At 38.6% G+C, this 15564-nt stretch overlaps 1 protein-coding gene across 4 annotated transcripts in view; it reads right to left on the bottom strand.

Annotated features, from left to right (window-relative positions):
- The window catches only part of LOC104609879 (SH2 domain-containing protein A-like), a 63909-nt gene extending 51485 nt beyond the window's left edge, over positions 1 to 12424 (bottom strand). For all 4 annotated transcript variants that reach the window (XR_016080975.1, XM_010276301.3, XM_010276302.3 and 1 more), the window contains exons 1-6: positions 11971 to 12424; positions 11009 to 11194; positions 9569 to 9778; positions 9378 to 9467; positions 7197 to 7274; positions 6904 to 7068 (exon numbers count right to left, since the gene is read on the bottom strand). Coding sequence is in view for 3 of the 4 variants with exons in the window: in XM_010276301.3 (XP_010274603.1) it covers positions 6904 to 7068; positions 7197 to 7274; positions 9378 to 9467; positions 9569 to 9778; positions 11009 to 11194; positions 11971 to 12123 (882 nt within the window). In the remaining variant the exon portion in view is untranslated. The remainder of the gene's footprint in view (positions 1 to 6903; positions 7069 to 7196; positions 7275 to 9377; positions 9468 to 9568; positions 9779 to 11008; positions 11195 to 11970) is intronic.
- Positions 12425 to 15564: the final 3140 nt, after the last annotated feature.

Here is a 15564-nt window from a genome sequence, read left to right as displayed (position 1 = left end):
GGGAAATGATTTTGCACCTGATAAAAAAACCATTAGGCCAATGTTGGTCCCAGTTATCTAGGGTCATGGGAAAGGTGCACTGGATATGGACCTAACCTTCGGCACTTTTTCACACAAAGTAGCCACTCTCAGATTCGAACCAATGTGCTAACATTTGTCAGCCTGATATTTTACCATTACAGCAAGCAATCGCCCCTTGATTGTGCACCTAATGTACTTTGTTAATTCAAACCTTTACTTTACCCCCACATTCAACCCACTCTCTGAATCCACTTCACTTTGCTCCATGGACACATTATCTTCAATCAACACTGCTTCAGCTTCTTCTCACAATTTTTATATTTTGTTGCTCAATTATAAAATATGGCCAATCCAGATTGCTTGATCTGTCTGCAGTCACCTGATTGAAGTACTTTAATGATCTTGCAATTCAAGGAAGACCTTACAGAATCAACACCTGGTAAACATCCAATCCTGCTGCACCTCCTGCCACTTGATCCAGACCAGGTGATTCCCAACCAGATCACTGAGTTTCCACACACTGCTCCAATAGCATGACCCCCCCCCCACCCCGAAGGGTAATTGCCAGCATTTATTTTGTCTTCCACTTTGCACGTCAAATATGGAGTTTTTTAATTTAATAACTCTCAGGTCATCTGTACATATATGTTGAAAGCTGAACCACTGTAGTCGAAGTAGCAGAGAAGAGGAGAAGAAGAAGAGATGCTGAAAATGTCAAACTGTACTAGCCAGTCGACCAGTTCTTTATTTATAGATGAATATAGTACAAGGTACAAGAAATTACTGGGATGCGCCTGATTAGTGATGGGACACCCAGATGACTTAAATCATTAAACAGGATTAGGCCCATTAACACAAGCCCAGTTACAAGATAAGTTAAACATAAGAATGGGCTAATAAGAACTCTTATCAGCCGAACATCACTCTAACATTCTAACACTCCCCCTCAAGCTAAGCATAGATATCAATCATGTTTAGCTTGCCAAGTATGTCCCTGAACTTCGTTGATGCCAGCCCTTTAGTTAATACATCTGCAATTTGCATCTCTGATGGAGTATAAGGCACACAGAGTTCTCCTGAAATAATTCTCTCTCTGACAAAGTGTCGATCAATTTCAATATGTTTTGTCCTGTCATGCTGCACAGGATTGTTGGCAATGTTGATAGCAGCTTTATTATCACAATACAGCTTGAGAGGACCCTCTGTCTTGATACCAAGCTCATTAAGGAGAGTCCTGAGCCATAAGAGTTCAGCAACCCCGTGTGCCATAGCCCGGTATTCTGCTTCTGCACTTGATCTAGCCACAACATTCTGCTTCTTACTACGCCATGTGACTAGGTTTCCTCCCAAGAATGTACAGTAACCTGAGGTTGATTTTCTGTCTCCAACAGACCCAGCCCAATCAGCATCAGTGTAGGCTTCAATTTCAAGTCTGCTGTTTTTTCTGAATAAAATTCCTTTCCCTGGGCAAGTCTTCAAGTATCTAAGGATTCTTTCCACTGCTCTCATATGAGGGGTCTTTGGTGAGTGCATGAATTGACTGACAACATGCACTGCACAGGCAATGTCTGGCCGAGTAAGGGATAAGTATATCAGTTTTCCTACCAACTTTTGGTACCTTTCCTTATCACAGTATTCCTCACCCATTGATTCTTGTAATCCATGGCTTGGTTCTATTGGAGTGTCTGCTGGCCTACACCCCATCATGCCTGTTTCCTCTAGGAGATCTAGCACATACTTTCTTTGACATATGTAGATTCCTTCTCTTGATCTAGCAACTTCAATTCCAAGAAAGTATCTCAGATTTCCCAGGTCTTTGATCTCAAACTCTGAAGCTAAGAACTACTTCAGCCTCTTCATCTCTCTCACATCATTTCCAGTAATCACCATATCATCCACATACACAATGAGTGCTGTAAGTTTGTCATCCTGTCTCCTTGTAAACAATGTATGATCTGCACTGCTCTGAGTGTACCCTACTTTCTTCATGGCCAAACAAAGTCTCTCAAACCATGCCCGGGGAGATTGCTTCAAACCATATAATGCTTTCCTTAGTTTACATACCTTCTTTCCAACATCATATCCAGGTGGGGGTTCCATGAATACCTCTTCATGAAGATCACCATTTAGGAAGGCATTCTTCACATCCAGCTGATGAAGTTCCCAAGAGAATTTTGCTGCTAGTGACAGTAGAACCCTGATTGTGTTGAGCTTTGCTACTGGGGCAAAGGTTTCCTTGTAGTCAATTCCTTCCTTTTGTGTAAACCCCTTTGCCACGAGTCTGGCCTTGTACCTCTCAACTGACCCATCTTCCCTGTGCTTTACTGTGAATACCCACTTGCACCCAACAGTGCCTTTCCCTTCTGGCAGGTCCACCAATTCCCATGTCCTTGCTTTCATTAGGGCTTTCATCTCCTCATTCATGGCTTCTTTCCACCTTGGATCAGATGCCGCCTCTGAATACCTGGAAGGGACACATACAGAGGAAAGAGCAGACACAAAGGAATGATAGGCAGGGGATAAGTGTGAGTAAAAAACATAATCGGCTATGGGATGCCGAGTGGTACAAGAACGAACAGGCTTACGGAGAGCAATAGGAAGATCCAAATCTGAATTGAGTGAATCAGAATTACCTTGGATTGCAGAGACAGATTGATCTGAGTTCAACTGGTTGCAATCATGAGGTTGAGGGGCCTTCTTCCTTCTACTGTATGTAAGTATCTCTTTCTCTTGTTTATTGGAACCTTCAGAAGTATCAGCCGAATCTGGAGAAGCAACTGGCACAGTGGAAGTCTCACTAGGTTGACCCGGAATGTTATAGCTAGTAGTAGTGGAAGGTGCTGAAATGGGAACAAAAAGGAAGGGAGAATGAGAATCCTCTTCCAACCCACTACTCTCCCCCTGAAGAGGATTCTGAGAAGACTCGAAATAGGGTTGAAACTCAAAAAAGACTACATCCCTGGTGACATATTTTTTCTTGGAGACAGGATCATAACACTTATACCCTTCTGCGTAGGAGAGTACCCCAAAAATATTCCCTTTGTAGCCTTAGGATCCAGCTTGGTCTTCTTTGGATCTTTCACATGTATGAAGCATGTACAACCAAAAACCCGCGGGGGAAGAGAAAATTCTGGAAGAGTGGGACACAAAACAGAGAAAGGGGTCTTCATACCCAGTACCTTAGATGGCATCCGATTTATCAGGTATGATGCAGTGAGAACAGCTTGAGACCAATATTGCTTGGGCACATTGTGCTGGAAAAGAAGGGCTCGAGCTGTCTCCAATAGATGTCTGTTCTTGCGCTCAGCGACCCCATTTTGCTAAGGGGTGTAAGCACACGATGATTGATGTAACATGCCTGCATCTTCCATGAATGAGTTCAGGGATCTTTCAAAGTATTCAGCTGCATTGTCTGAACGGAATTGCTTGATCTTTTTATCAAATTGTGTTTCAACCATCTTGCAAAACATCATAGTTATCCAGGGAACTTCTTCACGTCCTTTCAATAGATAAATCCAAGTGCACCGAGAATAATGGTCAATAAAACTGATGAAGTAACGAAAGCCATCAATGGAAACAATGGGTGAAGGACCCCAAACATCAGAATGAACCAAGTCAAAAGGGGCTTGAATTTCATTACTAGAAATTAGATACATTGATCTACATTGTTTTGACATTTGACACACATCACAAATTAAACTTTGACTCGAAATGCCCTTACATAATTCGGGAAACAACATTGCTAAGGAAGAAAAGGACAAATGACCTAGCCTAGCATGCCACAAGTGCAGCCTAGCTATTGACTCCACACTCTCCGGACTAGTAGAAGAAGCTTGCATGGCTGAGCTGACATCTTCATCAAAGTAGTAGAGGCCCCCATACTCATGACCACTCCCAATCGTTCTCCTCGTCAATCTGTCCTAGAAGACACAATGAGAAGGAAAGAAAGTTATACTGCAGTTCAAGTTTTTTGTAAGCTTTGAAACAGACAATAGATTTGAGGTAAGACTAGGAACATGTAGGACTGATTTAAGAGAGAGATCCTTGCTTAGGTCAACCACCCCCTTTCCAGAGATGGTGGAGAGGGACCCATCAGCTACTCTCATCTTATCCTGGCCAGACAACAAATGATATGTGGAAAATAAGGAGGACATATGTGTCATATGGTCAGTGGCTCCGGAATCAATCACCCAAGAGGTAGAACTAATGGAACTAGATAAACTAAATGCAGAGGCTGTACCTGATTTGGCAAGAGAGGTGGAAGCTAAAGAATTGTTCTTCAGACGGGCTAATGCCCGACTGAGAATCTCTACCTCACTAGCTGTGAAGCCCAAAGTACTTGGTCCAGAGGAGTCGGCAGCCTGCCTTGCGGTGGAAGATGACACTATCTGAATACTCTGTGAGTTGTCACTACTGTTGTTGGTGGCAAGATTCCCACTTGCTGTGTGGCCCTTCTGTTGCCTTTTGTCCTTTCTCAGAGCAGCTGGCTTCAGATGAGGGTACAGGACCCAACATTTCTCCTTTGTGTGTTTCTCACCACCACAATGTGTACACTTGAGGGACTTCTTGTCTGAAAATCTATTCCCCTTAGTGGAGACTAAGGCTGAATGCTCTCCAGGTTGTTCTGTTGACTGTGTCTGGGAGTCAACTTGCATCTCCTTTCTCCTTACTTCTTCATTCCTCACCAGGTAGTAGACATGGTGAAGCTCAGGTAATTCATCTCTCCCTAGAATCTGTGACCTTATACCTTCATATACAGGGTCAAGACCCGCCAGAAACTTGAAGGCTCTGCCCTCCTCAATCTGCTTATCATGCCTCCCCTTATCATTAGCATTTTCCCAATCCAAAATCAAATGGTGGTCAAGCTCTTCCCAAAGGCCTTCCAGTGTTGCAAAGTAGGTTGCCACGGACATGTCTCCTTGCCTTAGGGCTGCAATGTCTTGGTTCAGCCTGTAGATTCTAGCATTGTTCTTTTTCTGGCCATATGTCTTAGATACTTTCTCCCAAATTTTAGCAGTTGTGGGGAAGTGATGAACAGTTCTGGCCACCCTAGGAGTCATAGAGGCCAGCAACCAAGACATGATTGTGGCATTTTCCTTACGCCACACGGTGTATTCAGGACTGCCAATTTCTGGTTGTTTCTTGTCTCCATCCAAATAGCCAGTGAGGTCACGAGAGGTAATAAACAGTCTTGCTGAGACAGACCACTCTCTAAAGTTATACTCATCCAATAGCACACTTGTAATCTGCAAGCTATGCAGATTAGGGTTCTCCAGGTTTGAAGACCTTATAAGAGGTCTGTTATCTTTAGAAGAAACTTCACTGGATAGTGATGACATCCTAACTTCGGTCAAGGAGTTGTTTACAGTACTGTTGGTGGTTCTGGTTAGGGCTGGCCGAAGTAGTCACAGAGTTCACAGTGCTGATAGCACACAGATAGGCTTCACCTCAGAGTTCACAGTGCTGGTAGCACACCGGATAGGCTTCACTTGGACTAAACCAGTTCGGGTACAGCAGCAAGAAAAAAAATTCTGTAACTGAACCAGTTCACAGAGCTGGAGTAGGGCTGGTAACCGACCTGGAAATGATCAGTAACTGAAGTCGCCACAGTCTTGTAAAGGTTTTTCTGAACCAGTTCTGATGCAGGTTCTGATTAGCTGAAGTAACCTCAGCAGGTCCTGACAGCTCGCAACACAGTTTCAGACTTGTCGAGACTGTCACAGTTCTGAAGCAGCTCTGTTACAGCAGCAAAAAGTGTTCTGGGCTGGTAACCGACCTGTGCTATGTAGACTCCACTTTGCACTTCGAGTACTGCTACTGTAAAGGGAGTTCCCCTCCTTACAGACAACACTAGGACTGCTGAAATCAGTCCTCAACTAGGTCTGTCCTATACAGACCTCTTCTTAGCAGCCGAATAGCTGCTAACTACTAGAAACTAGTAGGACTCCAGCTTCAGGGTCTTACCTCCCTTGCGCCCTACAACCAAGGGAAACCCTAGGTCGAACCTTGTGTTGTTCTCCTGCAACCCTAGGGTTTCACAGCAGCAACCCAGATAAAAAAAAGGTGAACTACAGCAAGAAAGATGAGATGGCGTCGGCAGTAACCAGGAAAGTGCTCAATGCTCTGATACCATGAAAGCTGAACCACTGTAGTCGAAGTAGCAGAGAAGAGGAGAAGAAGAAGAGATGCTGAAAATGTCGAACTGTACTAGCCAGTCGACCAGTTCTTTATTTATAGATGAATATAGTACAAGGTACAAGAAATTACTGGGATGCCCCTGATTAGTGATGGGACACCCAGATGACTTAAATCATTAAACAGGATTAGACCCATTAACACAAGCCCAGTTACAAGATAAGTTAAACATAAGAATGGGCTAATAAGAACTCTTATCAGCCGAACATCACTCTAACATTCTAACATATGTATTAGATTTTATTACAGGCACTCTCAACATAAATAAAGCAGTTTCATGAAAAGTAATAGAAAACTATAATCATAGAAGAAAGAACATTGCTTGTGTTTTATTTTTTTCTAAAGAAAAGAGGTTTTTATTTGTAAATAAATGAAAAAACAGGGAAAAGGATAGGTGATCTTTTAATCTTTCTGTACAGTGTGAAAGATCTTTTTTTCTTCCTTCAATTTACAATATTTTTTTCCATCAAATTTTTTAGTTGAAACTTCTATAGATGGAAGATGAAGAGAAAAATGTAAGTTTGTTTTGGGCCCTATACAACATTGTCACATTTGACAATGTAAGATACCTGAATCATTTTAGAGTTTTTCTCTTCACGACTCTTCATGTCCTTATTTACATAGTATGTACATATAAACCAGATTGAATCTTAAAAAAAAAATCCCCTTATACACATATATATGCACCTGTGATATCTTGAGCTTAAAGGATGCACGACCATGCAATAGTTTACTTGGTCTATTGAAAGAAGCATATTCAATTCCGTCATAGCTTGTCAAAAGGGGAGCTTCTGCATCTCTTGGTTTCTCAACAGGCATCCCATTGTCAGCATATAAAAGTGAAGCAACAACCTAAAGAAGACAAGCAATTGACCATTGTAAATAACAGAGCAATTTAAATGTGGCTGGTAAGCAGGTTTCATAACATTATGTTGAACATGTTAGCATTTGAGGGTGGGAGGATAATAAAAAGAAGAGACCTCCATTTCCTTGTTTACAGGATGGCCAAAGGCATCTGATAGAACAACATCCAGTGAGAAGTTCCTCCGACAGGATGCCTGTTATTTGATGAATTATTAAAGTATTATTAGTATGTTGAAGCCAAAAAAAATCAAATTAACACTGTATTGAGTCAAGCATAAATGTATCTTGATGAACCTATTGTCAAAAGTATGTGGAGAATTTCAGAAACAATAAAGGAATATGAGAAAGTTAATGATGATACAAAAATAAATAAATCCAAACAGGATTTTATCATTGTCATTCTAAGGTTAAAAAATCATTTGGCATTCATATGGACATGCATACTGTCAAACAAGTAGACTAGGTGAGTACTTTTTTTTATGAAAAGGCATATGACAAAGGGATTGGGGTTGTTTGTGGCACATAGTGGAGATAAAAGGCTTTGAGGAGAGTTGGATCTGTTGAATCAAGAGCGGTATCCAATCATCTTGGTTTTCTATCATTATCAATGGTACCCTTCTGGGGAGTTCTTTAAAGCCTCTGGAGGGTCCCCTCCCCCCCCCCCCCCCCCCCCCCCCCCCCCCCCCCCCCCCCCATTTCTCTTTGGTTGGTGACATCCTTGATGTTTTCTTTGGAAGGCAGCTTCTTTGAACTTTATCCAAGGTTTAAGTGGGAAGGGACAAAATTCACATCTCTTACTTACATTATGTTGATGATACAATATAATCTTATTTTTTCTTTCTTCAAGGAAATGCAGAGTATTTTCTCAATTTGAAAAGAATCGCAAAGTTCTTTAAAGCGGTTACTGGACTGAAAGCAGACCTTGAGAACAGCAATATCATTGGAATTAATATCCCTCAGCAGTTGATGAACCACGGGATGCTACAAGAGGCAACATTGAGAATTGGCCTATAAAAGACCTTGGGTTGCCACTAGGTGGAAATCCAAAGACTGCTACCTTTTGGGATCCAGTAATTGAAAAGTGTGAAGAAGAATGGACTCCTGGAAGACTATTGAATCACATTGAAATCCAAAGACTGCTACCTTTTTATCAGTGCTTCAAGTGCCTGCCAGGGTGAGAAATCACATTGAAAAGCTACAACGTAATTTCCTTCCGGATGGGGTAGGAGGTGGTGGAAAAAGAGATCATTTTTTGAACTGGGAGACTATTTGCAAATCCAAGAAGGAAGGAGGTTTGTGTCTGGGTAGTATAGCTGAAAGGAATATTGCATTGCTTGGCAAATGGCACTGGCAGATGTTGAACGAATTTCTCTGGACCTCCACTATTAGCAGCAAATATGGTAGGAATGGTATTGGTAGGGTCAGCTCTCGGTCACTAAGTAGGTCCACTATCACTAATCCATGGAAAGGTATCACTCAATCATAGTCTTTCTTCTCTCTAGCTTTATTCGATTCACACTGGGGATGGTAACCTCATCAGATTTGGACTGACCTTTGGTAGGGCCATCTTCCCCTATATATGTCTTTCCCCAACCTATTTAGACTTGCCTTGGACAAGCAGACCTTAGTATTGTCAGTCCCAATCTGTGAGAAACTAGGCTTGTCTTATGGCTTTAATTTTCTGAGGTCCCCTCTCTGCTCTCCTCAGTTGCAGATGCTTATTTCTCTTCCTCTATTCCTGACAAAGTAATCCGGTCCTTCACCCCTAATGGCAACTTCACTATAGCACCATTATCATCCATAGAGTAGCTCTTGACCATCTCTCTACACTCTTTTAAACTAAAAGTAAGAATATATGTCATGACAAACATGCCCTGATAATAAACAGACTCCACCTCTCTTCAAGTTGATGGTATACAAAGCATGGGAAACTATTCAATTCAGGATTATCTTATCAAGATACAGTTACCCTTGTAGCTTTCTAGGTTAATAAAGTCAGTGGTAAGATAAGGTTTTCAAAAAGTTGAAGATAAAGTTCATTAAACCATGACTTAGTTGCAGATTGTGGGCATGTTCCATTAACAACTAAACACTTCAATTATGAAATTGTTCTTGCAGAAGGCTGAGATAGTTAACGCAAGGCAAATCATAATAATACACCTAAAAAGACACATACATGTGGAGTTACAGACATACTCAAAATAATAGTAACTAAAGGTAAGCAATACTCCCACTTCAAACATGAGAAATACTATTACAGAAGAGTAGTTTTCTTCTTATATGTAGAGATCTCTAACCTTGCCACCAACAACACTCCAAACACCATCACTGCCTTCTTCAATCTCTGAGGCACATGAACTGTCAATGGATAATTCCACTGGTGGGTTCTGTTATCAGATTAAGAAAATGTTTCTTAAGATAGAATCATGCATCTCTTTCAAGGAGAGGAAGAAATTATGAAAAGAAAACAAGATTTCCAGTCATGCACCTCCATAGAGTGATCCTTAACAGAGGCTGTCACAGGCAAGACTCGTGCATGATGGACATAAGCCTGAAATCTCCCATCACCTCCATCATTACCAGCCAAAGTTACCTTCTTCAAATCATCTGGGCTAGAATCATTCTTCAAGGAAGACGCCAGTGGTTTATCTCCCACAACCACCCCATTTATATGAAGACACATACGATCTTTAGATGCCTGATGTCAATGCAACAACCAATGAATATTTCATTTGTTACTACATAAAAGTATATAAATGTTACACTAAAATTAAACACCACGTGAGTCCCAAAAAAACAACAGTAAAGATCCATGTACATGAAAAACAGTATAACTTAAATATGGAAGGAGAAACAACTACCATAATAACAGTAAATACATATATAATGCTAGCACAAATGCACATGCTTTAGTAAAGGGTTGAAGACCCTCTTTTCCCCTTTAGACTTAGTAGCATTTTTACCCTCTCTTGAAACCATTGTCCTTCAATATGATTAGAAAGAATCTCATATATAATATGTTAATAGAGGGATTCTTGACTTGAATGCTGGTTTTCCTTCTTTTTTAACCATTGTCCTTCAATATGCTTAGATAGAACAATTGATTTTATGCTTTGCAGAAACCTTTTTGATCAAAATGAAAGATAATCAAATATTTTTATATTCTATTTTGTATTTTTGTTGGATTCATTCAACTAGTTTAAATAATTTGGTTGAATAAATTTTGTTATTTTAAATGTATAATTGACAATGAAAAAAGAGAGGTGGATTAATAGATAAGAAAATGAAAGTACAAGGGGTTAGTCTGGGATCACATGTTTAATGTTTGCAATTTAATTGTTCTTTTCTATCTATTGTTGTTTCTAGTGTAACCTATCACTAATTTGTGGGAGAGGGAAGAGAGAGAACACTAAATGCACGTTAGAGAGAGAGGGAGGAAGGGATGGAAGATGGAAGGAGGGAGGGAGAAACCTAGCTTACTTTTTACCCTTATATATATATTATGAAAAAAATTCTTAAAATTTTTACCCTTTTATATTTAAGCTACCTATATAACATAAAGAAAAGGCGGCATTGTCATGAGGCTGCTTATACAAAGTTTCAGCATTATATAGTAAAGATGTTATTCTATGTAACCTATAAATGAATAGAAAATGCAAACATTAAAACTAAATGTCATTTGGTCAAAAGCTGCTAAAATCTATAAAGCCACAATTATATGGCTAAATTGGGTAAGTTAATATAGATGACAAAAAACAATAAACTTAAATAAACCAACATTAAGTGGTATCCCATATTCATTTAATGAAAGACTTGCTGTTAGCAGATCAACTGATTCATCTCATAGCACTAGGAAGAAAAAGAAATTGCTAAGGCGAGGAACAAACTCTTCAAGCAGACTAATTCTTCTGTTTGGATGACAACAAACCTCACATCCAACATGAACCCATTTTTCCAATGGGCACTCAACCTCCGAAGATATGCAGGGAATTTTGAACAATGAAGTGGAGTTTCTAGGATGAGGAGCTTCTTCATGTAGGGACAACAACGGAAATAGTGTCATTTTCTTCTCCTCATTCAAAACAAGAAAGGGAGCATCACCTTCAATATCAGACTGCATTTGCACATTCAGAAACAAACATTAATTCAGTATAAATGGAGTACCTGTTTGTTACCGTTATGAGCATAGAATATATCAGCAACAAAAAAAAAAGAAAAAAACAGAGAAAGAAAGAAAGAAATCCTTCCTGCATATCACTTGGTGCTATTTCAGGAACCAAGCAGCATAAAAAAATACAGAAAGAAGAGGAACCCTGAATACCTTTCCATCCATGTTTTCCATTTTTCGCCCTAATCCAAAACAACCTTAGAGCTTGTTGAAAACAAAACAATACCCAGATGATGCAATGGATGACGGAATGCATCAAAATGGATATAACAAACCATAAGAAGTAAAACAACAGCTTTATTTAACTGGAAAAAATTACTTCCTCCAGTGAAAAATGGCAGGGACATAAGAATACGAACAGGTACTTGCCCTTGCACCTCGGCATTCATTTTGAAATCTGAATCCAGAATATTTGATTCTCCAATATATGCACAAAGCTATAAGTACCCAAAAAGAAAACAAAGAAAAACAACCAAAAAAAAGCAATTGAAGAAACGAAAAGAATCTTAATAGGAATGCATTTGAGCACCCGGAGAAGGAATTAAACTCTGCCATATCTCCACCATCATCAATGTACATAATACCATAAAAGCATTAATAATCAACTTCATAGGTGAATATACTGAAATGGGTAGTCTTCCAAAATGACAAGACTTCAGCATTAACGCTTGTAGTGATGGAAAAATTTGACAAAAAAGGGAAACGAGAGGCCAAATTCAGACCTGTCGGATGATTGTAGACGGAGGGTTGGTGGCATTTAATAGGTAAATCCAAAAACAGAGAGAGAATGTGCCTTCATCTGTGTCGATTTCCATCTTAAGATCCTTAAGTAACGAGTAGTCATCATCACATACAGCTGACGATTTGGTAGCCATGGTCGTGGTAATTGAACACGGGAGAGACCTCAACCAGCGCCTCTTCGGGATAACTTTAACCTACCTACCTTGATAGAACCAGATGGTGTACTGATAGAAGAACTGCTCCAGAGAGAAACAGAGAGAGAATCATACGAGTTGAGTTCTACTTTTTTTCTTTCCTGTCTCGGACTTCAGTCCACTTCTCTTCCCCTCTTTCCTCTTCTTTCCTTGACGGCCGTTTTTCTTAACGGTCGGTGACTCGGCGCTGTCTTTCCGCGCATTTTATACGGGTTGGGGTTGCTCATTGACATTGAGCGCACCAAATTTAGGGGCGGAATTTTGAGTTAAAAATAATAGATTACCCAAATGGTGGGCCCTCATCCAACGACCAACTGCTTGGGCCGCCTGGGCTTGGGCTTTCCGTGAGACCATGTCCGATGTTGTTCCAGCTTTGTTTCATAACAAGAGTGTCTCATCATCTCTCGTACTTGTTAGCGGGAGATGTTCTATGTGAACTCTAAAAAGAGAAATAGATTAGCCAAATGGTGGGCCCTCATCCAACAATCAACTGCTTGGGCCGCTTAGGCTTGGGCTTGAGCTTGCCGTGAGACCATGTCCGATGTTGTTCCAGTTTTGTTTCATAACAAGTGAGTTACTCTGGGATTGCTTAATTAAGGGAATTCAGATTAGCTGAACGCTTTAGCTGTTCAGTAGGCTGTGGGACCAATGATAAGGTTCCATGCCAGTATATACCGCTGAACAGCTAAAGCATTCAGCTCAACCTTACTCTCTGAGCGGAATGTTATAATCAGAACCCCACTCCCATTCCTAGTGTATTGGCATTTCCCCATTTGAGGGAATGGTCATTTCCTCTTTCCATGGGAATAAATCCCATTCATTCTAATTCACATTTGTTGATTCCTATCTGAACCAAACAAATTATGGGAATAGACCAATCCAATTCTGATTATTAAATCTTTCACTTGTCCCTTTAGTATAGCCATAAGTAGACCTGTTCATGGGTCGGGTAGCCCGATGGCGCGGCCCGCACCCCGATCAAGCTTGGTCATGTAATTAGGCCCACAGGCCTGACCTTGGGCCTAACACAGTAAGCCTGATTGTGTTTCGGGCCAGGCTCGGGATTTGTCAAAAAAGCCCGGCCCAGCCCGGCCCGACTCAGCATTATATATTTTATAAAATACATAATACGCATTTTATATATTATATAAAATTATTGAAATATATATTTAAAATTTAATATATACATTTTTTTATTTTTTTCTTTATAATTTTTCTCTCTCTCTATTCAGCTGCTTCAGCAGTAGTAACAGCATGGGCTATAAATTTCAGGCTCGGCCCCAAGTTGTAGGCTCGATGGTCGGGTCAGGCTCAGGCTCAAGCCTTAGAAAAATCTATTAATACAGAGTGAAAGCCTGGCCCAGCCCAGCCCATGAACAGGTCTAGTCGTAAGTATCTCCATTCTCTAGCTTATTGTCCACAAGATTACAAATTTGCCCTCCAATTCTTACTCTTCCCCCAAAGTATTCAGCAAGGTTCAAAGTATTTATATGGGTAGCACCCAAAGTTTTTTTTTTTTTTTTTTTTGCAACACTCAAAGAATTGTGTGTCATGCAATTCAAAATGGGTGATATTCTTCGGTTTTTTTATGTTTCAAGAATTGAGCCAGGACATCTCTAGGAAGGTTAACCTTTAAAACTGCCAAATGTCCTAATTAATGTGTAATATTTAGGGATGTTCGAGAACATGGTTTTGTTATTGAAAATAAAAAACAAGTACCATGTCATCAAAACAATATAATTTTTCTCAAGATTTAAATTATTGAAAACGCTAAGTGTATTAGAAAAACAAATGTAAGAGACGTATGGAGATATGCCTTGGATATGCATGGATGCAGACGAAAAATTAAGATATGCATGGAAATACTATAGATACTCCAATATAAAAATACATCAATAACATTAAATATAATGCCTAAATGCATTAAATAAACATAAAAATCATATCATTTAGTGATTTTTATGAAAAAACACATCATAATCAACATACGGGAACATATGGGTATTCTCTAATAAGGTTATAATAAGTACAAAATATAAGCTTAGTAATGATTTAAGGAAACATTTTCTGTAATTTTTTAAATAATTATTTTTTCTTATTCAAATAATTACTTTATTTTTATAACAAAAATTAAAAAAATAACAAAATATAACTCCATGGATGTGATAAATCATCCATAGATTTACAGCATGGTAAATATTATGGTTATATCACATAAAAAATTAGAAAAAATAAATATTTTGTATTCTAATTATTAAAAAATAAAAAATAAATATTTTACAATAAATTTCAATAGATCTATGAATTAAAAAATTAGAAACAATAAATATTTTTATTCTAAAATTAAAAAAAAAGTTACAAAAATAAATATTCTTTGTTTTATAACAAAATAAATAATAAATATTTTTTATTCTAAAAATTATAAAAAAAATTGAATATCACCCATATATCTATGACACAATTAGTTTTTATGGGTAGATTACATAAAAAATATAAAATTTTCTTTTTTTTAGTATTTTATATTTTCTGAATTTTCTTTAAAAAATTACATAGATCTATTTAAAGCACCAAAAAATATAGGATTATCAACACAAGGAGAATATATCAATCTATATTAAATCATTTCCAAGCATCAAAACAAAAAAATAAATAAAGAATATTGCAACATATTATCAAATAAGTTGAAAAAAAAATACCCATTTTTGTAGTTTTTGAAAAAAGTTGAAAAAACTTCAAAAATCTTGAGTTTTGGAGGTTCTTTTTGAGTTTTTTTTTAAGAACTTACAACCAAAGAATGTGTAGGGATGATTTGGTGAGTTTGGGAGAGAAATAAGACTTTTAGAAAGAGTTAGAAGCCTTTTTTTCTCAAAAGTTTTAAATTTGTTTTTCGGCTACAGAAGTCATAGTGCATTTGCTGATACACCGATACACCCTCAATACGCCCCGAGATGGGGTCGGCACAACGAAAAGATACAATACAAAGGATTTTGTATCATTTGTCGTGCCGACCCCTTAAAGATACAATACATATCAATCGATATGTTGCGAAATTTTGAACCTTGATTTTGTTGATATGGCACTTGTTTTTGTTTTCAAAAACAAAACCAACCATGTTGTGGAACACTCCTTTAGCGTATTAGTGGATTCAAAAACCAATATAGGTCATACAATGCACATCAATATATATAGATATAGATACTTTGAAACTTGGTACTCAGTTAAAGAGTTTCTCCTTTTACATTGCACCCCACCATTACTAGTAAAATAATTAGATCCATTGACCGGCAGAACTTGCATTTCTATCTCTAGCTAGTAGAATCTTAATCCTCATGCCTTTAAATCTATGTAACTATAAAACCATACAATTGTGTTTAATATTGG

Source organism: Nelumbo nucifera, chromosome 1 (assembly GCF_055504915.1).
Source record: "Nelumbo nucifera cultivar China Antique chromosome 1, China Antique-T2T, whole genome shotgun sequence".
In the NCBI taxonomy this organism is placed as follows: Eukaryota; Viridiplantae; Streptophyta; class Magnoliopsida; order Proteales; family Nelumbonaceae; genus Nelumbo; species Nelumbo nucifera.
Note: the sequence above shows the minus strand (reverse complement) of the source record. Positions and strands in the feature narration are given on the sequence as shown.